Here is a 21,382-nt window from a genome sequence, read left to right as displayed (position 1 = left end):
GTAAATAGAATGAAATGCAATAAGGACAAATGCAAAGTACTCTACTTAGGAAGGAACAATCAATTGCACACATGCAAAATGGGAAATGACTGCCTAGTAAGGAGTACTTCAGAAAGGGATCTGGGGGTTATAGGGGATCACAAGATAAATATGAGTGAACGGTATAAAAGCAAACGTAATTCTAGGGTGTATTAGCAGGAGCATTGTAAGCAAGACACGATAAGTAATTCTTCCACTCTGCTCTGTGCTGATGAGGTCTTAGCTGGAATATTGTGTCGAGTTCTGGGTGCCACATTTCAGGAAAGATGTGGACAAATTGGAGAAAGTCCAGAGGAGAGCAACAAAAATTATTAAAGGTCTAGAAAACATGACTTGTGAAGAAAGATTGAAAAAAAATTGATTTGTTTAGTCTGGAAAAGAGAAGACTGATGGTTCTTAAGTACATAAAAGGTTGTTACAAGGAGGAGAGTGAAAAATTGTTAACTTCTGAGGATAGGATAAGAAGCGATGGGCTTAAATTGTAGCAAGGGAGGTTTAGGTTGGACATTAGAAAAAACTTCTTAACTGTCAGGGTAGTTAAGCACTGGAACAAATTGCCTAGGGAGGTTGTAGAATCTCCCTCATTAGGGGTTTCTAAGAGCAGTTTAGACAAACACCTGCCAGAAATGGTCTAGTTCAGTGGTTTTCAACCTGTGGTCCACGGACTCCTGGGGTCCGCAGACGGTCTAAGTTTTCCAAAGGGGTCGTGCCTCCTTTAGAAGTTTTTTAGAGGTCTGCAAATGAAAAAAGGTTGAAAACCTCTGGTTTAGTTATTATGTAGTCCTGTCATGAGTACAAGGGACTGGGCTAGATGACCTATTGAGCTTCCTTCCAATCCTACATGTCTATGATTCTGTGTTATATTGTAATGAACTGACTAGTGTGGTCTGTGTCGTCAATGTCTTGTACTGGATGCAATCAGTATTTTTCACCCATGTTCTCCTAGGTCCTGTACAGCTTACAATAAGATATATCTCATTTATCTTTACTGATAAGGACCTGTGCTTCTGGTGCATGCGTATTTGAATTACATCCAGGCCAAATATTGCTGCTGCTTCCATGATGTTTCTAAGTTGGTACCTTTTCTCTCTGCTCCCTCAGCAGAACTCTTGCACAGCCCCATATCTATTGTCTTGATTACTGTGACTTCTTTCTTTAAGACTGCCTGGACACATACACCACTTACCTTCAGTCCATTCAACATGCTGCCACTAAGATTATCTTTCTGGTATCTTGGTCTGACTATCATCCCTGAATCACCTTTGAATCCACTGGTTCTTCTTTTTCCTCCATATCGTGTTCAAGCTTTTTGTCCTGACCTTTAAGCCACTGCACAGCTTCGTCCCTCATGAGCTTTCCATTATTATTTTTTTTTGCTACCGCTACCATTGTGTAGTTGTCAAATAGTTCCATAAACAACCCCATACCTCTTCTCATGCCGCATCTTATGTGTGGAAGAGCCTTCTTGCTCTGATCAGGACCACTACCCACTCCTTCTCGTGACCCACCTTTTCCATGCTACCTGCAAGTTAATAATGCCAGTTAATAATGTCTGCATTGAGGGGAGTTGGAGATAGTGCCAACTTAGTGGACCCCAGTAAGATTTACTAAAGTAACGACCCCGTCTGTGAGCCCACCAGACTCTAGGCTTCCAATGGGCGCAAGACTGAATCATTGGCATCTTAGAGAACAGCTGCTGCATTACATCAGAGTTGGACTGACAGGGAAATTAGGGGATGTTAAGTCCTATATCTGGTTATTATAAATGCTTAATGGGGGAAACAGAGACAGGGACCTGACCTCTCCATGTATCTACCTCTCTCTCCAGGCATTGAGAACCTGCCATTTGAATTGCAGAGAAATTTCCAACTCATGCGAGATTTAGACCAGCGAACAGAAGGTGAGTGTCAGGAATGAGGCCCAGAGTATGTGCTGTGAGTAGGTAGGGAGCCTGCAGCTGGCCTGCTCTTCCTTCCCTTGCAGGTGGTGGTGTGACAACAGGGCAGAGGAGGGAGCCTACAGCTGTCCAGATCTGCCCTTCCTAGCAGAGGGCACTGGGATATTTTTGACCATGAATCCGGTCTTGTTTCAGACCTCAAGTCAGAGATTGATAAACTGGCCACGGAGTATATCACCAATGCACGGACTCTGTCTTCGGAGGAAAAACTGGGGCTTCTCAAGCAAATTCAGGAAGCCTATGCGAAATGCAAGGAGTTCGGGGATGACAAGGTTCAGCTGGCCATGCAGACCTATGAGATGGTATGAAGGAGAGAGAGGGAGCAGAGTGGTGACAAAGGGTTATAGCATGAAGGGCTGGGAGTCATGACTCACTGTATCCTGTTCCTGGTACTGGATGGGGTTATAAAGCATTTGGAAATCCTTTGCTCCAGTCCCAACATGGATCCCTGTCTCCCTTGTAGGCACCACCTACAGTTGCCTCTCTGCTGAAGCCCCTTCCCCTGTCCTTTCTAGGCCCTTCAGGATTCCATCCCCTAATAATGCTTTTGCTTACTGTCCTACCTGCAGGTGGATAAGCACATCCGGCGGCTAGACACGGACCTTGCCCGTTTTGAAGCTGACTTGAAGGAGAAGCAGATTGAATCGAGTGACTACGACAGCTCCTCCAGCAAGGGCAAGAAGAGTGAGTCCCAGGGCCCTGCCGCAAACTGATATAGTGGGGCCCAGGACCACAAAAGTGGTGGGGTTGGAAGGGAGCCTGGGAGGAGGATAGCAGGAGATGGCCCAGAGCCTGTGAAGTTGGAGTTTGAGGAGGATCTAGAACCCAGCAAGTGAAAAGGAGGTGACCCAGGGATGATGATGGAGGGTTGTGATGGGGTGTCTCAGAGGAGATGATGGGTGTGTGTAGACCAGAGACTATGAAAGGGCAGGGTATGTGTCTTAATGCTGTAAAGGGGGCTGGTGTACAGGTATCTGTCTTCGTGGGTGGAAGAGTTTAATGCCCATTTCTTTTCCCCATCCCTCCAGAGGGCCGGGCCCAAAAGGAGAAGAAAGCTGCCCGTGCTCGTTCTAAGGGGAAAAACTCTGATGAGGAGGCACCAAAGATGGCTCAAAAGAAGCTGAAACTCGTCCGCACGTAAGTGACAGGGAGACTTAGGGAATGGGGGGTAACCACACAAGTTAAATCAGACCAGTGGGTCCATCAAGGTTCCCCTTGTTACTCTTTCTTGGAACCAGCCAAGAAATAACCACAAACAAAGGTCGAATTGAAACAGTATTGAGGGTTGATTTATTGCTTACTTCCATTATTTGCGCAGTTATACTCACACACATTCCATGCATACTGGCAGGCTGAAGACGCAGGTGTTGTTTTCGATCTTAGGTGACTGAGACTGGCCAGGTTCCAGCTTCCCAGAGATTGAACCGCTAGGCGACGAGAGTCCCCGAAGCCCCTTCGGGTCTGTGGGAGGGCTCTACTGCTTCCGGTCCGGTCCTGAGTTTTTGCTGTCGTAGGTTACATCTCTCTCTGGCCGCTACTGCTGTAGGTTTATATACAGTCCCATATACACCTTGATTATCCTTACATGGTAATATTTCAGTTCAAGCCTTGCGATTGGTTTCTTACACTCATACTATCTCACTCCTTATATATTGATTACATGTTCATAAGCATGAATACAATTGGTAATATAGCTTTAAGCAAGCCCCTCACATTCGCAAGGACTTCTGCTGTTATTTGTGGTTCAGATAGGAAACTGTGCAAACTGCACTTCAAAAGCAAGGTAACGATGTGACAGGAGGTCGACACAGGCACAGACTGCTTGGCAGGGCAGATGCAGAGGGAGCCATGGGCTGCACCTCTTCCCCATGGAGCAGGAGCTGCTGCTGCCTGGGGGGGGTCAAGCCATGGATGGGGGCTGCGGCTGGCTACACCCCTAATCTGGATCAAACCAATGGTCAGGTCCTGCCCTTTGTCATAGAATCATAGAAGATTAGGATTGGAAGAGACCTCAGGAGGTCATCTAGTCCAACCCTCTACCCAAAGCAGGACCAATCTCAACTAAATCATCCTAGCCAGGGCTTTGTCAAGCCAAGCCTTAAAAAACCTCTAAAGATGGAGATTCCACCACCTCCCTAGATAACCCATTCCAGTGCTTCACCATCCTCCTAGTGAAATAGTTTTTCCTAATATCCAACCTAGACCTCCCGCACTGCAACTTGAGACCATTGCTTCTTGTTCTGTCATCTGCCACCACTGAGAACAGCCTCGCTCCATCCTCCTTGGAACCCCCCGTTAGTGGGATGGAGGGCTGTTAGTTGAAGGCTGCTATCAAATCCAGCTTCCCATCCACTGTAATCCCCAGGTCCTTTTCTGCAGAACTTCCGCTTAGCCAATCAGTCCCCAGCATGTAACAGTGCCTGGGATTCTTCCGTCCTAAGTGCAGGACTCTGCACTTGTCCTTGTTGAACCTAATCAGTTTTCTCTTGGCCCAATCCTCCAATTTGTCTAGGTCATTCCAGACCCTGTCCCTACCCTCCAGCATATCTACCTCTCCCCCCAGCTTAGTGTCATCCGAGAATTTGCTGAGGGTGCAATCCATCCCTCATCCAGATCATAAGCGATCCCCTGACTTCACCCAGATCAGACCAATGGGCTCATCCATCCCACTTGTTCCTGCTGTGCCCTGGAGCAGTTAGAGCAAGAGCCCGGGTAGGCTGGGACTCCTAGTGAGAGAAATATCCTTCCCTCTGGAAGGAGATAGAGGCCTGGAGAGGTCAGGTCCTTGCTGTGAGGACAGGACCTGGGATAGTGAATTTCTGCAGTTGTGTTATGTGGGGAAGGGTCTCTTTCTGTTTCTGTCAAGGTGGAGTCCACAGCAGAGGGTCTCCCCGGGTGAAGTGCGGGGGTGCCCCCACCCTGGTGACTTTGCTGACCTGATTCCTCCTTCTCTCCTGCAGCAGCACGGAGTATGGGATGCCCTCAGTGACATTTGGAAATGTGCACCCCTCAGATGTGCTGGATATGCCTGTGGATCCCAATGAACCCACCTACTGCCTGTGCCACCAGGTCTCCTATGGGGAGATGATTGGCTGTGATAACCCTGATGTAAGATACTGGACTTGGAGAGAATGGGGGCGGGGTGAGACTCACACTGGAAATCTGGTTGTGCTTATGTGGGTCCTGCTATCTCAAGCAGTGACACCTGCAGGTCGAGGGTGTATGTACAGATTATGTGAGAGGAGAGAATTAAGGAGGATGCTCATTTTAGAGAGACCCTTAAGGGACAGATTTTTGTCCTGGACAAGTCTGGAATCCAGGAGGAGGGAAGCCTTAAAACAGAGTAGGAATTAGGTGAGTTTCTCAATCCACTTCCACAATCCTGAATATTGATGTGGTCACTGCTGAGGAGTTGCAAGGGGAGGTTATGTGATCAAATGCTAAGGGGGTGTTGGTAGCCCCCAAAAGACTCAGAAGGGAAGGAAACTCTACTGTATGACTGACTCTGTGCTCTTCATCCCACATCAGTGCTCCATCGAGTGGTTCCATTTCGCCTGTGTGGGCCTGACGACAAAGCCGAGAGGGAAATGGTGAGTGGGTGCTGAAACAAGGACATCAGAGGTTTCAAGAGGCTATAAATCACTGGGGAGTCCCATGGGTGTCTGGAGCGGAACGTTCTGGGGCGGGGTGACTATGAATGTTAGGGGGTGTTGGGACTGCATCTCAATGAAGAGTTATTGGGGGTTGTGTGTGTTTAAGGGCTTCTGTGTGTGTGGCTGTATTTGGGGGGCACTAAGGAGGGTCCCATAGGCTTTGTGTATTGGTGGGTCCCTCCCACGTCATAACTGCTGCCTTCTCTTTCCTTTTCCTACCAGGTTCTGCCCTCGCTGTTCCCAGGAGAGGAAGAAGAAATAAAATCCCTAGAGCCCCCTGGTGCAGTGGCCAGAGTCCCATCTCTTCTACTAGGGCCTCATCAAGGCTCCCCCAGCCCCTGGGCCTTGAGGTTGCGGGGAGTCTTGCCCTGTTTGTGGTTAGGGTGACCTTTGAATGGGCTGTGCCCTCATGACAGTTCCAATGTGTTCTGTATCCCGTGCTACCTTCAGATTCCCCTTGGAGGTCCTTTGTTCTAGAACAGGTCTCTGAATCCCAGAGGGAATGAGGGTAACTAGGTAGCCCCCAGATTCCTAGGGGTTGGATGGTCCCCTGATTTCCCTGGCTCACCTTTCACCCCACTTAGAGTCCATTGCCTGCATCTCTCCTTGGGGAAGCCAGACTTAGTCAGGGAAGTGAAAGATTACCTGAATGCCCAGGGGAAGGAGGTAAGGCTCCCCAAACTTTATAGGCTCCTGATTTTATTAGATCTTCCCTGGGCGTGGGGGGTAAGCAGGCCACCTCTTCATCTTACAGGTTGGTTGAAAAGTTGGATCCCTTAGTCCTTCCCTGCCCTACCTTACATTCCACTATCACCTCCAGTACCAAGTGGTCTCTGTTGTATGTGGGAGAGGAGGGAGTTTAGAGAGAACCTGAGTCTCATTTATTCCCCTTCTGGGGGAATATCTCAGGAATGGGTAGTGTACTGTGTCTTACAGGAAAGAGGAAGCATTCGTGAGCTTAGGTGGAGCTGGTTTTGTATCACCTGTGCTTCTGCCCCAGAGTTCCCCAATCCCTGTTGCTGTCCAAGATCCTTTGTTCTCCTGGTGATGGGAAGTTTGGGAATCCAGATCCACCTTGTAAAATATGGAATTAAATAAAACCCATTGAAACAAACACCCCAGCATTTGCCAGGGTCTGTGATTGTGGGTCTTGGCTCTGACCTGTGGAGGATGACACAGAAACCTTCTGTAGATCCCCTCAGTGAGTAAAAGAGTTGTTGGGGGAGGATAGGGTTGCACTCTACATTAAAGACACCATTACCTATTTTAGAGTTATTGATAACTCAGAAGATGACCTAGGTGAATCTTCTTAGGTTCGCTAGCATTTCCAAAAAATCAAACTGAAAATGAAAAATTTCCAATTTTTTTGTGAATTGAAAAGTTGGAAAAATTTCTAGTAGGGTCATATGAAACATTTTTTGTTATTATTCAACTTGGATTTTTTGGTTTGATTTTGGGCATTTTAACAAAGGCTGGGGAGGACTAGATTCAGAAAACAGCTGGAAGAGGAGGTGATCTCCTCATAGTTTTTACCCTAGTAGTTAGGGCACTGCCTGGGATGTGGGAGTCTCAAGTGCAAGTCTGCTCTAAGAAATACTTATTTATAAAAGGTGGAATAGCTTCAACAGGAGAGCTTGAGGGAAAAACCATTTGGTGAATCTAGTCCTCCTTTACTTTTGTTAAAATTTCAAAAATCAAAATGAAAAGCCGTCATATGAAAACAAAATGCTTTGTTTCAACATCTCCAAAACATTTCTTTTTTTTTTTTTTTGGTTCGGTCATAACTGGGCAAACTCAATGCAAATCATTTTGGGTCAAACAAAATTGTACTTTCTGGTGAGTAAAATATTTGCCATTATTTTTTCCCAGCTGTACTGATCATATGGATTAACGTGCTTACTAACAAAGCCCAGGAGGGATACTGATGAATGGTGGATGTTCCCACACACTCTAGGGCACCCCACATTTACTCTTCTGTGCACTCAAAGCATAACACGGTTAATTTAGGCACCCCCACCCTTTCCCAGTTATAGGGCTCTGGGTGAAAGGCACCCACCCTGACCCAGTTCCCAGGGATCAGGGCATAATCTTCTGCGTGTTTGTGAGGCCTTTATCAGTGAAAGAGCCTTACACAATAATATCCTTAACCTCTATTTGTTTATTAACAGTTACCAAAACAGAACACATAGGCTAAGCATGCAATGCTCACCACTCCCAATAAGGCAGACGAACTTTCCTTAGTGGCTAGTCAGGATCAAGTCGTCCAGGGCTCCAGCTTCTGCATGGTATGCTCGGCAGAGTGTTGAGGTCTGGCAGCTCTGATCTTGGGCTATGTGCTGGAGTTAGGTTCCAAAGAATTTCCTTTTGGACTCCAGTTACATAGTTAAACTAAGTCCTGCGTAGCTATACTTTAACCAATCATTTTCAAGTAAAGAACGCCTCTTTCGCTCTTGTTCAGCAAGTGTGATAGTGGTCTCTTCGAACTGTTTGTGTACTATAGTTTTTGGATAGTTAGTATTGTTAGCAGTTAAGGTAGAGTTAGTTACAGTTAGAGTGGGGGGATGGATAGCTCAGTGGTTTGAGCATTGCCCTGCTAAACCCAGGGCTGTGAGTTCAATCCTTGAGGGGGCCATTTAGGGAGTTGGGGCAAAAATTGGGGAATGGTCCTGCTTTGAGCAGGGGGTTGGACTAGATGACTTCCTGAGGTCCCTTCCAACCCTGATATTCTATGATTCCCTGTTGAGACGTTGTTCCAGGGATAAGGCATGCCCCAGTCCCCGGGTTTCAAGCTATGCTCTGCTTGTAATAAGCCGATGCAGGTTAGCGACCTTCACACAAGCTGCTTGAAGTGTTTGGGGGAAGCACATGTCAAGGTCAAGTACTGAATTTGTAAAACCTTAAGCTAAGGACCCAAAAGGACAGGGACATCCACTTAAATGCACTATTAATGGAGGCAGTTCTTAGACCGGCGTCAGACCCCTCCAGGTCTGACTCAGCACAGAACATGTCCAGGTCAGTTTGGAGTGCCCCTCCAGCTTCGAGCTCTCCATGGCACCACTCCCTGTCACCGGTGCCCAGGAAGCACATAAAGCAGTGGGGGCGCTCCCCAGCTTCTAATGAGGACAAGGCACAATCAGCAGGCAAAGGACCCATGTCGGGCCACCTGCCTGCACTTGAGAGCCCAGGGGTGGCAGCCTCAAGAGCCCCTAGCCCATCCAAGAACCTGCCTCCGACTCCTGGGAGTGGTAGGGGGCCAGCGTGGTTGATGGCGCCTTCGATGCCAGAGGCGTTTCAGGTGGTGAGAGACCTCATGGCTCTCACGGTACCACCTACATGACAAGACTCCCAGCCAGTGGAGGTGGCAAAGGTTCCGCAGGCACCATCAATCCCCGGAGACTTGGCACCAGTCCATCACCACCTTCGTGTTCTCAGACGATGTGATTCATCACTGGCGAGGCTTCAATCTCCTTGGCACCGACCTGCATCTTAAAGACAGCGGTTGCCATCTCCTCGGCGCAGGTCACCCACACCCCAGTCCGTCAGCTCTCACCACCATCCCACTATCAGTCTCCACCTACATGGTACCACCAATCACCATGACCCCAGCACCATTCTCCAGCCTTGATGGCAGAGGGAGGCTCTGACAGCACCTCCAGGGTAAGGAAGGGAGGAGTCTTCCCCAGAATTCAAAGGGGGAACCATTCACTGGGGCACCAGACATGGCAGAGCCCGCAATGGGTGCCTGGGCACAGAGCCAGTGGCCGATCCAGTGGCCTTATTGGAATCCCTGGAGCCTCCCCATAATGCCAGGGCCATACTCACAACGTTCCTCAGTGGGGCCCTCCAAGAAGCTGTCTGCAGTACCATTGGCACCAGGACCAGACCTGGAATCGGATTCTGATTCTGGTACCTGATGACAGACGTCAGTTGCTGGGGAAGACTCTCTTGGGGTAGTGTGTGTGGCCCAGCCCCTCCCCGGTTTACCTTCCTCTTCCCCTGATGAGGTGGTCATGGGCCCATCTCACCCACTCCCTCCCGATGACTTTATGGCCCACAAAGAACTGCTTAAAAGGGTGGCCTCAAATCTGGGCCTACAGGCTGAGGAGCTTGCAGAACAAGCAGACAGCCTCTTTGACATCTTGGCACCGCAACACCTGCCAAGATGGCATTATCTGTGAATAAAGGGGTGATCAAAGGTAGTAAAGGCCCTGTAGCAAACCCTGTCCTCTTTGCTGCGCATATCAAAGAGGGCTTTAAAGAAGTATTACGTGCCCGCCAAAGGGTATGAATACCTATACTCCCACCCACCCCCGGGTTCACTCATAGTATCAGTAGTGAACAAAAGGACAGGAAGGGACAGGCAAGAGCCACGCCTAAAAATAAGGATGCAAAAATGTTGGACCTATTTGGAAGGAAAATTTATTTGACTGCGCGCCTCTAGCTGAGGATATCTAACCAGTAGGCACTGCTGGGTAGATATAATTACAACTTGCGGGACTCGCTGGCAAAATTTAAACATTTCCTGCCGCAAGACCTGGGCCAACGGTTCACGTCTATTCTGGAGAAAGGCAGGTCAGTAGCCAGGGCCTCACTCCATACCGCTTTGGATGTGGCAGACTTGGCAGCCAGGTCCATGGCTATGGCTGTGTCGATGAGGCAGAGTTTGTGGCTGCAGTCCTCTGGCCTCTCCCTGGAGGTCCAACAATCCATCCAGACCTCCCATTTGAAGGCAATGCTCTGTTCTTGGAGCAAACGGATGCCAGGCTACAAGGCCTGAAAGACTCCCATGCCATGCTCTGCTCCATGGGGCTTTCCACACCGCAGACCTCCAGGAAGTCATTCCGGCCTTCTCCCCCATCACTGAGGGTCTCGGGCTCCTTGAGACAAGGCTCCTACAGGAGAAGGGACAGAGACAAGGGCTTCAAATACCATTGTCCCACCCCATCCTCAGCCTCCCAATCAGGCTCTGCATGTCAGTCAGGTGGCCCGAGATAGGCATTCTGAGGGTGCGCCCAAGGACGGAGTACCAGATTTATCAGATCCAGCCCCCCTCCCCCACCCGTTTATTTTTCAATCGTTTATTCCCTTTCCGTACTGCCTGGTTCCGAATTACTTTGAACCGCTGGGTGCTGAGCACTGAAACCTCTGGGTATACCCTGCAGTTTTCCTCCCTCCCACCCCACCTCCACGTCCCTCTTCAGAGACCCTTCTCTGGGGCAACTCCTCGTCCAGGAGGTAGAAACCCTCCTAAGGGTGGGGGTTGTAGAGGAAGTCCCTCAAGACATGAGGGGAAAAGGTTTTTCTCTCGGTATTTCCTAATCCTGAAGGCCGAAAGGGGCGTCAGACCCATTCTAGACCTGTGTCGCCTCAACAAATATCTCAGAAGCTGAAGTTCCACATGGTCTCCCTGGCCTCCATCATTCCTTCTCTGGATCCAGGAGACTGGTTTGCCGCCCTCAATTTGAAGGATGCTTATTTCTATATCTCCATTTTCCAAGGACACAGAAGGTTTCTGCGCTTTGTAGTGGATCAGTGCCACTATTAGTTCATGGCCCTGCCCTTTGGCCACTGAATCGCCCCAAAGGTGTTCACAAAGTGTATGGCCATGGTGGCCACTTACCTGAGGTGTCGAGGGGTGTCCTTACCTTGATAACTGACTGCTCAGAGACAGGTCACAAACTCAGGTGCAATGCAGCCTCAACTTGGTGAGGTTCACCTCTCAGGATCTGGGCCTGCTTATAAACCAGGGGTGGGCAAACTTTTTGGCCTGAGGGCCACATTGGGGTGCAAAACTGCATGGAGGGCCGGGTAGGGAAGGCTGTGCCTCCCCAAACAGCCTGGCCCCGCCCCCTATCTGCCCCCTCCCACTTCCTGCCCCCTGACTGCCCCCCTCAGAACCTCCCACCCATCCAACCCCCCTGCTTCTTGTCCCCTGACTGCCCCCTCCTGGGACAACCGCCCCCCAGGACCCCACCCCCTATATAACTCCCTCCCTGTCCCCTGACTGCCCCCCGGGACCCTCTGCCCCTTATCCAACACCCCGGCCCCTTACCATGCCGCTCAGAGCAGCATGTCTGGCTGCCATGCCACCCAGCTGGAGCCAGACACGTTGAACGGGCAGCCCCTCTGCCCAGAGTGCTGCCCGCGTGGCTGCGGGGGAGGGGGGACAGGAGGGGAGGGACTGAGAGCTAGCCTCCTGGGCCAGGAGCTCAGGGGCCGGACAGGATGGTCCCGTGGGCCGTAGTTTGCCCACCTCTTATAAACTAACAAAAATCAACTCTGTCACCAATGCAACGGATAGAGTTTATAGGAGCAGTACTCAATTCTACCCAAGCCAAGGCCTTCCTTCTAGAGTCTAGGTTCTGAGTCATGTCGGACCTCATAACCCACATGAGAACCCACCTGCTCACAACTGCCCGTGTATGGATCAAGCTGCTAGGCTACATGGCAGCAGGTACTTACATGGTCCGTCATGCATGTCTGCATTTCAGACCCCTGCAAGTGTGGCTGGTTTCAATCTACATGCCAGGCAGATGCGATTTGGAACAGGTGATTACAGTCCCATCACACATCCTGGCTTCCCTGGGGTGGAGGATGGAACCCCAATCAGTGTTAGAGGGCATTCCCTTCATAAACCCATGTCCTGCAGTAACCTTTGTCTCCAATGTATCAGACTTGGGCTGGCGAGCCCCCCTCAGCGACATCAGCATGCAAGTTCTTTGGTTGCAGAAAGATCGTTCCTTGCATATAAACATCAGGGAGCTCAAGGCAGTTTGGCTGGCCTTGTCAAGCTTTCCTCCACTTTCTGGAGGGCAAGGTCTGAGTCATGGACAGACAATACCGTGGTGATGTTTGACATCAACAAGCAGGGCGGAGTCCGCTTGTTAGGCCTGTGCCAAAAGGCTTTCCAGCTATGGGACTTCTGCGTCCAGTACGCCATTCATCTCATGGTGTCTCACCTGCTTGGCACCAAGAATGCATTGGCAGATCATCTCAGCAGGTCTTTCTTGCCTTGCCAAAAGTGGTCTCTCCACCCATAGGTGGTCAGCTGCATTTTCCAAAGGTGGGGGACTCCCCACGTGGACCAGAACAGGAAGCGTCACCGGTTCTGCCTGATCCACAGGCACGACAGAGGTTTCCTGTCCAAAGCCTTCCTGTTCCTGTGGTCGGGAGCAAAGGTTATCCTGATAGCTCCGGTGTGGCTGCATCAACTTCAGCATGCTGTTAGAGCTTTTGGTAGCAGCCCCATTGGAGCTCCTGCTCCAGCTGGACCTGCTGTCGCAGAACCACGGCCTTTTGCTACACCTGAATCCAGCACCCCTCCACTTGACGGCATGGTTGCTGCATGGCTGAATGTGGAGGAGCAGGCTTGCTCAGCTCAAGTTCAGCAAATCTTGGTGAGCAATAGAAAGCCCTCCACCAGGGCTACCTACCTGGCCAAATGGAAGCGTTTTTCATGTTGGGTCTTGGGCCAGAACCTACCTCCACACCAGATCTCACTACAATCCATCCTAGACTACCTGTTGCATCTAAAGCACCAAGGTCTGACTCTTTCATCAATCAGGGTCCACTTAGTGGCCATCTTGGCCTTTCATCCGCTGGTTCAGGGCAGATCTGCTTTTTTCCCATGATATGACGGTCAGATTTCTGAAAGGCATAGAGCGACTTTATGCTGAAGTTCATGACCCTATCCTGCCTTGGGATCTAAACCTGGTGTGGCCTAAGCTCACAGGGCCACCCTTCGAGCCATTATCTTTGTGTTTCTGCTACTCCTCTTGAAGAAGGTTTCCTTCCTGATCGCAATCACTTCAGCCTGCAGAGTTTCCAAAATTAGAGCGCTCACATCAGAACCACTGTATATGATGTTCTACAAGGATATGGTCCAGCTGTGGGCCCCCCTCCAGCCTTCTTGCTGAAGGTGGTGTCACCGTTCCACAATAATCAGGATATATTCCTGCTGGTATTTTATCCCAAGCCTCATAAGTCTAGCGAGGAACTCAGGCTACATACCCTGGTGTTAGAAGGGTGCTGGCTTTCTACCTTGAGAGAACCAAGTCCTTTCCTAAATTGACGCAGCTCTTTGTTGCAGTGGCAGACAGGATGAAAGGCCTGCCGGTTTCCGCCCAGGGTATCTACTCATGGATAGCTACATGTATCAAGTTCTGCTATAAGCAAGCAGGGGTGTCACCGCCAGCTACTGTGACCACCCGTTCTACCAGAGCTCAGACCTCATCAACAGCTTTCCTTGCACAAGTTCTGAAATAGGACATCTGCAGAGCTGCGACCTGGTCCTTGGTCCACACCTTTGCATCCCATTATGTCATTACCCAACAGGCATGGGATGACACAAGTTTCAGTAGAGCAGTGTTGCAAGCCGCAAGATCATTAACTCTGAGCCCACCTCCAGGGAAACTGCTTGTGAGTCACCTAACATGGAATTGACCTGAGCAAGCACTCAAAGAAGAAAAAACTGTTACCTACCCTTCGTAACTGTTGTTCTTCAAGATTTGTTGCTCATGTCCATTCCATGACCCGCCCTCTGTCCCCACTGTCAGAATTGATGGTAAGAAGGAACTGAGAGGGGGCAGGGATGGTGGTCCCTAATATACCGGCGCATGAGCGTGGCACTCCAGAGGGCGCCAGAGCCAGCCCTACAGATATCACTAAAGCAAAAAGTCTCTAGCAGCTGTGCACATGGGCGCGTATACACCTAGCATGGAATGGACATGAGCAACACACCTTGAAGAACAACAGTTACGAAAGATAGGTAACCGTTTTTTTTTCTTTATCTGGTGATGGTGGGTACTATTAGGACAGGAGTGCCTTCTTAATAGTCTGCTATTACATTGTTTTGATGTAATTTAGATGGAATGTGAGGATGTGACTCTCTGCTTCTTAAGTCATGGCTGCTGCTTTCTTATTCTGGCTGCTGCTGCTTACTGTAGAAAAGATCCTCAGACCTTACAGTGGGGGTTTGTTACAGACCACCAAATTGAACCAAAGAACAGGATGAGCTACTCCTTAAACACTTGTATGTAGGTAAAAATATTATTATGAGGGACTTCAGTTTGGGAGACTTATGCTGTCAGTTTCATGCAGCCACCAGTACAACATCATTAGAGTTTCTAAAAATGTTTACCTTTTGCAAACCAAAAAGTTTTGGGTTACAAATTAGATACTGGGTGCAATACTTAGAATGTAAGATCTTGGGGCAGGGACCATCTTTTTGTTCCATGTTTGTACAGCACATAGCAAAATGGGGCCCTAGTCTGTGACAAGGGTTCCTAGGCACTATGGCAATACAAATAAGAATGATGATACCTTATCTAACAAAAAGGGTATTGTACCCAACTTTTTGGATCTCAGTATAAGGGATAAAGATGAATTGATCACTGGACTGGAAGTTGGTGGTTGGCTTGGATCCAGCGATCATGACCTGATATTCAAAATGGCCAAACAATGGGCATTCCCAATCAGTTATTTGGGAATGTCCACTGTTTGCCCATATTGAATGTTATCAGGTCATAATCACTGGATCCTAGTCAACCACCAAATTCCAGTCCAGTGATCAATTCATCTTAGAAGATATGAAGTTTAGAAAATTGATAAGGGGAGTTAAAGACACTAGGGAAAAATCCATGGCTGGCAGGGCTAAGGACAATCAGAAAGAGTTTAAGTATATCAGGAGCAAATGAAATCCTAGTAGTGGCCTCTTATTAGTAGAATAGGCCTTTTACTAGCTAGATGTGGTAACATTGTTAATAATGCAGAAAAGGACAAGTGTTCAATAAATATTTTCTTTCTCTGTTTGGAAAGAAGTAGGATGATATGCGTGTAGCACATGAGGATGATTAATTACTTTCCAGGCCATTAATGAATATGGAGAATGTTTAACAGCATCTATTAAGGAAAAACCTATTTAAACCAGCAGGGCTGGATAACTTGCATCCCAAAGCTCTAAAACAGTTTGTGAGGAGATCTCTGACTCATTGATGTTAACTTTTAATAAAACTTGCAATACTGGGGAAATTTCCGAAGACTGGAAGAGTGCTAATTTGTGCAAATACTCAGAAAGGGTGAGCAGGATTACCTGGGTAATTATAGCCTGGTTAGCCTTGTGACGTTGCACTCCATATGCTTTATGAAAATATGCTTATGAACGTGAATATGGTGTAACTGAAATATGCTTTATGCAAAAGATCTCTTGTAAGGTATCATTAAAAAGCTTATAATCTACTGAGTGTGTTCATCCTATTTGTAAGCATATATCATTCTTGTATCTGAAGCTAGAAATATGAAGTATAACACTGAAGTCCTATTGTAATTTTGCAAAGTGTGGGCCATTAATGGTGGTTTAGAATCTTGATGGCTCCCATTGACTAGAACAATTGGTTGTGGATAGTTTAGTTACCTGCAAGCCTTCCTGTGTATGTGTGGGCCAGCCATGGGTAATGAAGAATGAGGTCTTAAAGTGACATGTGACCATGTCACCTGATAGTGAAATCCATCTTAAATCTGGTACTTTTCCATTTAGAAGGAGGGGTGGAGACCCAGAGAGACAAAAGAGTCCTGCCTTGTGCCAAAGCTATAAAAGGGGGTGGAGCAAAACAAAGGGGGCTGCTAGTCATGAGACAGCCCCTGCTTTACACCTAAGATGTCTGCTGGAACTAACAAGGACTGTACCAGGGGAAAGGATTGGGCCCAGACTAGGAAGGAGTCTAGTCTGTGAAAGCAGTTTATTGGAACATCTCTGAGGGTGAGATATTACCTGTAATCAGTTTCTTAATGTGTTAGGCTTAGACTGGCGTGTTTTTGCTTTATTTTGCTTGGTGACTTACTTTGTTCTGTCTGTTATTACTTGAAACCACTTAAATCCTACTTTGTATACTTAATAAAATGACTTTCATTTGTTAATGAATCCAGAGTAAGTGATTAATACCTGGGGGAGCAAACAGCTGTGCATATCTCTCTATCAGTGTTGTAGAGGGCATACAATTTATGAGTTTACCCTGTATAAGCTTTCGAAAGAGTAAAATGGGTTTATTTGGGTTTATTTGGATCCCATTGGGAGCTTGGTGTCTTGGTGCTGGAGGCAAGTAACCTGCTGAGCAGTTTTTAGTTAAAGTCTGCAGCTTTGAGGGCATGGACCAGACCTGGGTCTGTGTTGCAGCAGGCTAGCATGTCTGGCTTATCAAGGCAGAGTTCTAGAGTCCCAAGCTGGCAGGGAAAATGGTCTCAGAGGTAATTTCAGCACATCAGGTGACAGTACCAAGGGGGTCTGTGTGACCAAACCTGTCACAAGCCTGACATCAGTTTTGGGCATAATAATGGAAAAGTTGTTATGGGTTTCAATTTTAAAAAATGTACAGGATGGAAGTAAAACCAGTCAACTTTGTTTTATGGAAAATAGCTCTTAAGCAAAACCTGATTTCATGGTTTGATGAGACTACAAGTCTGATAGATAAAAGTAACACTGGTAACTACTCGTGTTAATAGACTTTTGGCATTCTGATTAAAAAATGCACAATACAATATCAATAAAGCACATGTTAAATGGATTAAGAACTGGCTAACTGAAAGATCTCAAAAAATAGCGGTCATTGGGGAATCATTACACAGGGGTGTTTTTAGTGGGGTTTCACAGGGAACAGGTTCTAGCTCCAATCCTATTCAACCTTTTAATCAGTGATCTGGAGGTAAATATAAAATCACAGTGGGTAAAATATGCAGATCCCATAAAGATTAATGAGTGGTAAATACCTAATGATGATAGAGGGCAGTCATACAGAGTGATCTGGATGAGTGGGTAATTCATTCAAACAGTTGATTTTAATATAGCCAAATGGAAGGTCAAACATTGAGAAACAAGGAGTATTGGCCATACTTACAGAATAGGGGACTGTATCCTGGGCAGTAGTGACCAGAAAGCATTGAGAGATTGTAGTGGACACAAGTCACCATGAATATCCAGTGTGGTAATGTACTAAAAAAGACTCTGTGATTCTTAGATATATAAACAAGTAAGTGAGTAGGACTGGAGTGGTAATTTGATCACTGTACAATATGTTGAAAATTGGAGAGGGTGCAGAGAAGAGCCACAAAATTATTTGAGGACTTGAGAAAATACCCTACAGTGAGAGAGAGAAAGAGATTTAGTTTATCAAAAAGGAAATCATTATAGTTTTATCAGAACCTTCATGGGGAGAAAATATGGTACCAAAGGGCTCTTTAATCTAACAGAGAAAGACATATCAAGAACCATATCAAGACTGGAAGGTGAAGCCAAATTCAAACTAGAGGTAAGGCATGTATTTTTAACAGTGAGAGTGATTAACCATTGCAACAAACTAACAAGAGAAGTGACGGATTCTCTATCTTTTGAATACTTCATATTAAGCCTGGATGACTTTCAGGAAGATAAGGTTTAATTCAACACAAGTTATTGGGTTCAGTACAGGGGTAACTGAATGTAATTCTGTGGCCTGTGTTGTACAGGATGGCAGACTAGATTTTCGAATGGTCCCTTGTGGCCTTAAATTCTGTGAATCTGAAAAGTCATTAACACATTTTATTAAAATTACTTCCTATACTTTTTATAGGATGTATTTTCTGAGAGCTCAAACTAATGTATTTAATTGTAAATTATTCATTTTATAGGGAGTCCTTGAAATTTAACACTGTATGTGATCTTCAGTCCCAAATGATGAGAATAATCTAGTAATGCAGACTTTTCAATTTCCCTATGTAGCTAAAATCACTACGATCTTGTGTATTGGCTACATTTGCAGACATTTTAGAATTAATGGTCATTTTTTGCCTTTCTTCAAAAGTGAAAGTTGCTCCTTCAGCAGTAGCTTACGGATAATATTGTATTACAGAAAATTCTACCAAAAAACTTGCCCTCTGTCAAAAAGACTGCCATGTCCTATTGTTCCCAATTGAACTGAGACCACAGGCTGCCCTTAGCAAATATGTCCACTGCCTCCATTCACCTGCACTTCACAGTTTTCTAGTCAATCTCCTGAAAGTATAGTGAGCCACCATCTTTGGTCAGGGCAGATTGTTTTAACTCCTATTTGGAATAATGAGAGGGGTGGCCATTTTGAAAGAGAACATCTTATTTGATGGCAACCTGTGGCCTCAATCCTATTGAAAACTGTAGAGAGAGTGGCCATTTTGAAAGATCAGTTCCTAGTAGAATTGGATGAAATAGAGCATTTTTCTGCTGAAGGAGAAACTTTGAACTATGAAGAATAATGACAAAAATGACCATTAATTTTTAGTACTTTTTTTTAAGCTGTTACACGAGATCTACTCCATAAGAAAGGCAGTAGAGGGTTGTATGTGCATGGAGGGCAGGAGGGAGGGAAAAGTGTGTGTGTGTGTGTGTCTTCATGTGTAATTATCCAGTATGTTATGGGTGCTTTGCACTGTTGCAAGATGACATAATGCAGCCATAGCATTTCAGGGGATCTGGCCATAGAAATTAATATAAATAATGAAAGGTTGATACTTCAACTATGGTGACTGTCCTGTAGTGCAACTGTAAAGGAAAAAAAAATAAACTGTGTGTTTAAATTTAGTTTAATTCAGCTTTGTATCACAAACACTAAAATGCCTGAAACATATGGTTATTGCATTAGTGTTGCTGTGGAGCAGAATTAAGATCATTTGGATGACTGACCTATGCATTTCCATATTTGAACATGTTTGGATTTTTTTTAATGTAACCTTAACTCTCGAATTTCTTGGCTTTTTAATGTTTTAGGAATAATTACATCTGGGTTTTACACTAAATTAATTATATGTATTCTCAACCGTAACATCTATCTATGTGCGTGTATAATATATGTAACTCTTCTGCCCGTCAGAGTTGGCAGCAACAAGGGCCGGGTTCAATATCTAGGGGTTCCATTCCAATAACACAATGCAAACCGGCTCGAGCCCCCACCCAGTGACCTGAGACAAATATATACCACCCCCGCTGGGCGCCTCCAAGAGGCAATACTTCCCCTCTCACAAGCACATAGTCTGAGTGTAGCAAAAAGCCTTTTAATAACAGAGAGAAACAATGTGGCATTATGTTGGGGAAACACCACCAACAGGATTCATAACACAACTGGTTCTTGAGTCCAGCAACCCCAAATCACCCAAAGTCCCAAAAGTCTCTGTCCCTGATCAGGGCAGCCCCAGAGTTCGAAAGTTTATCTGCGGAGCTTTACCTCCCAACCTGGGTGGAGATGGGGCAGGGGTAAGAGGCACCTTACATGATCTGAAGCTGACCGCCCCACAGCTCCATAGGCCTTCGCTCAGCTCTGCTCCGCTCCGCGGCCCACAAGCAGCTCCCGCTGTCCCGCGAACTGCTCCACCAGCCAGTCCACAAACTGCTCCGCATCCCACCAGCAGCAGCTCCCGCCGTCCTACAAACTGCTCCACCAGCCTGTCTACAAGGCACTCCAGCCATCCCACAAAATGCTCCACAATATATCTTCAGGCTCCCCCACTACTTAACACAACACTGAGTGATTTCAGCTCTTAGTCAGTTCAGCTCTCTGGTGAATTCAGCTTGTAGTAGGGGAGCCTCAGTGCTGGTGCACCATTAGCCCAAAGTGAGCTCAGCAGCCTGTAACTAGACTTCTAATGGAATCAAAATTAGCTCTGATATTCCACAGTGGAGAGAGGAGGAAGTGCAATTAGCATGTAAGGCCCATACCACCAAGTATTAATACTTATCCCCAGTCTCTCTCCATTCACACAGTTTTGGAACCCATGACCCTTGCCTAGCGAGTGCCACTTAGTTGATGGTGAGTCCCTCCATCATAACAAAAGGCCAAGTACAGTTCCAAGCACAGTTCCCATAATCAGGGTAATAACAATTTATTCTTCCTGCCCCAATAACAGAGACACTGGGGATCCCACAGCAGCCAAAGTGACCATTTGGGCAGCTATGGCCTCATTCTAGGCGGGGTGGGTGTGCCTATGCAAATGAGATCGGGCCCTGAAGTTCTTTTCCACAACTTGCCACACCTCACCACCAGATGTCAGGGTGGAGCTCATCCTGACACTGCTTACATCTAAATCAATGTGTGTGTGTTTGTGTGTGTGTGTGTGTGTGTGCACAAAACCCATCCTCCCATTGATAAAAAATGTTCTTAGGTTGCAAAGTCAAGCACTCCAATATTAGGAAATACAATACTTACAGTTGCCTGGGCAACCTTAATTCAGCCCCCTTGTGTGTATGCATTGTGATAGTCCTTTATTACATGATCACATACTATTCTTCTAGTAGTATCCCTATGGGTGCGCCACTGTAGGTGTGTCTGCATCCCTGTGCCTCTGATCAGAGATTTTAGATAGCAGAGTCAGTTCAGCTCACACATGCACTCTCCCTGTCTCATGCCTTGCCTCGAGGCTATCTAGCGCTGTGTCGGCAAACCACCCCCAGCTCCTTCTCAGCCACCCTTGGCCTGAGACTGCGTGATTAGCAGTCTGATTTAGTTTGCAGTTTGCCTTGAATTTATAAGAGCTGGTAGAGTTTCCATTTTTCATAGCGTCTAGTAGAGTTTGTTTTAAAATTTTCTCCATTAAAAAAATATTATATATATATGTACTTTCATTTTTTCTCCCTGGTCTTGTTGACACATCCCCCTCTCCTTTTTGGGGACCAGCTCCCCATCAGGGGCTATGCCTGGCTCCTCCAGGTTCAAATATTGCGTCTCCTGTAGGGAGGCAA

At 46.9% G+C, this 21,382-nt stretch overlaps 1 protein-coding gene across 5 annotated transcripts in view; it reads left to right on the top strand.

Annotated features, from left to right (window-relative positions):
- ING4 (inhibitor of growth family member 4) overlaps window positions 1-6,763 on the top strand; it is a 43,061-nt gene extending 36,298 nt beyond the window's left edge. For 4 of the 5 annotated variants that reach the window (XM_084617005.1, XM_084617006.1, XM_084617007.1 and 1 more), the window contains 7 exons: window positions 1,868-1,939; window positions 2,132-2,298; window positions 2,566-2,680; window positions 3,025-3,133; window positions 4,957-5,104; window positions 5,525-5,586; window positions 5,872-6,763. In XM_084617005.1, the coding sequence (XP_084473131.1) occupies window positions 1,868-1,939; window positions 2,132-2,298; window positions 2,566-2,680; window positions 3,025-3,133; window positions 4,957-5,104; window positions 5,525-5,586; window positions 5,872-5,911 (713 nt within the window). In that variant the 3' untranslated portion in view covers window positions 5,912-6,763. The remainder of the gene's footprint in view (window positions 1-1,867; window positions 1,940-2,131; window positions 2,299-2,565; window positions 2,681-3,024; window positions 3,134-4,956; window positions 5,105-5,524; window positions 5,587-5,871) is intronic. The other variant, XM_084617004.1, reaches the window with a different exon arrangement.
- The last annotated feature ends 14,619 nt before the right edge of the window (window positions 6,764-21,382 follow it).

The sequence above is a fragment of the Lepidochelys olivacea genome, assembly GCF_965140295.1.
Source record: "Lepidochelys olivacea isolate rLepOli2 genome assembly, chromosome: 1".
NCBI lineage: Eukaryota > Metazoa > Chordata > Testudines > Cheloniidae > Lepidochelys > Lepidochelys olivacea.
Note: the sequence above shows the minus strand (reverse complement) of the source record. Positions and strands in the feature narration are given on the sequence as shown.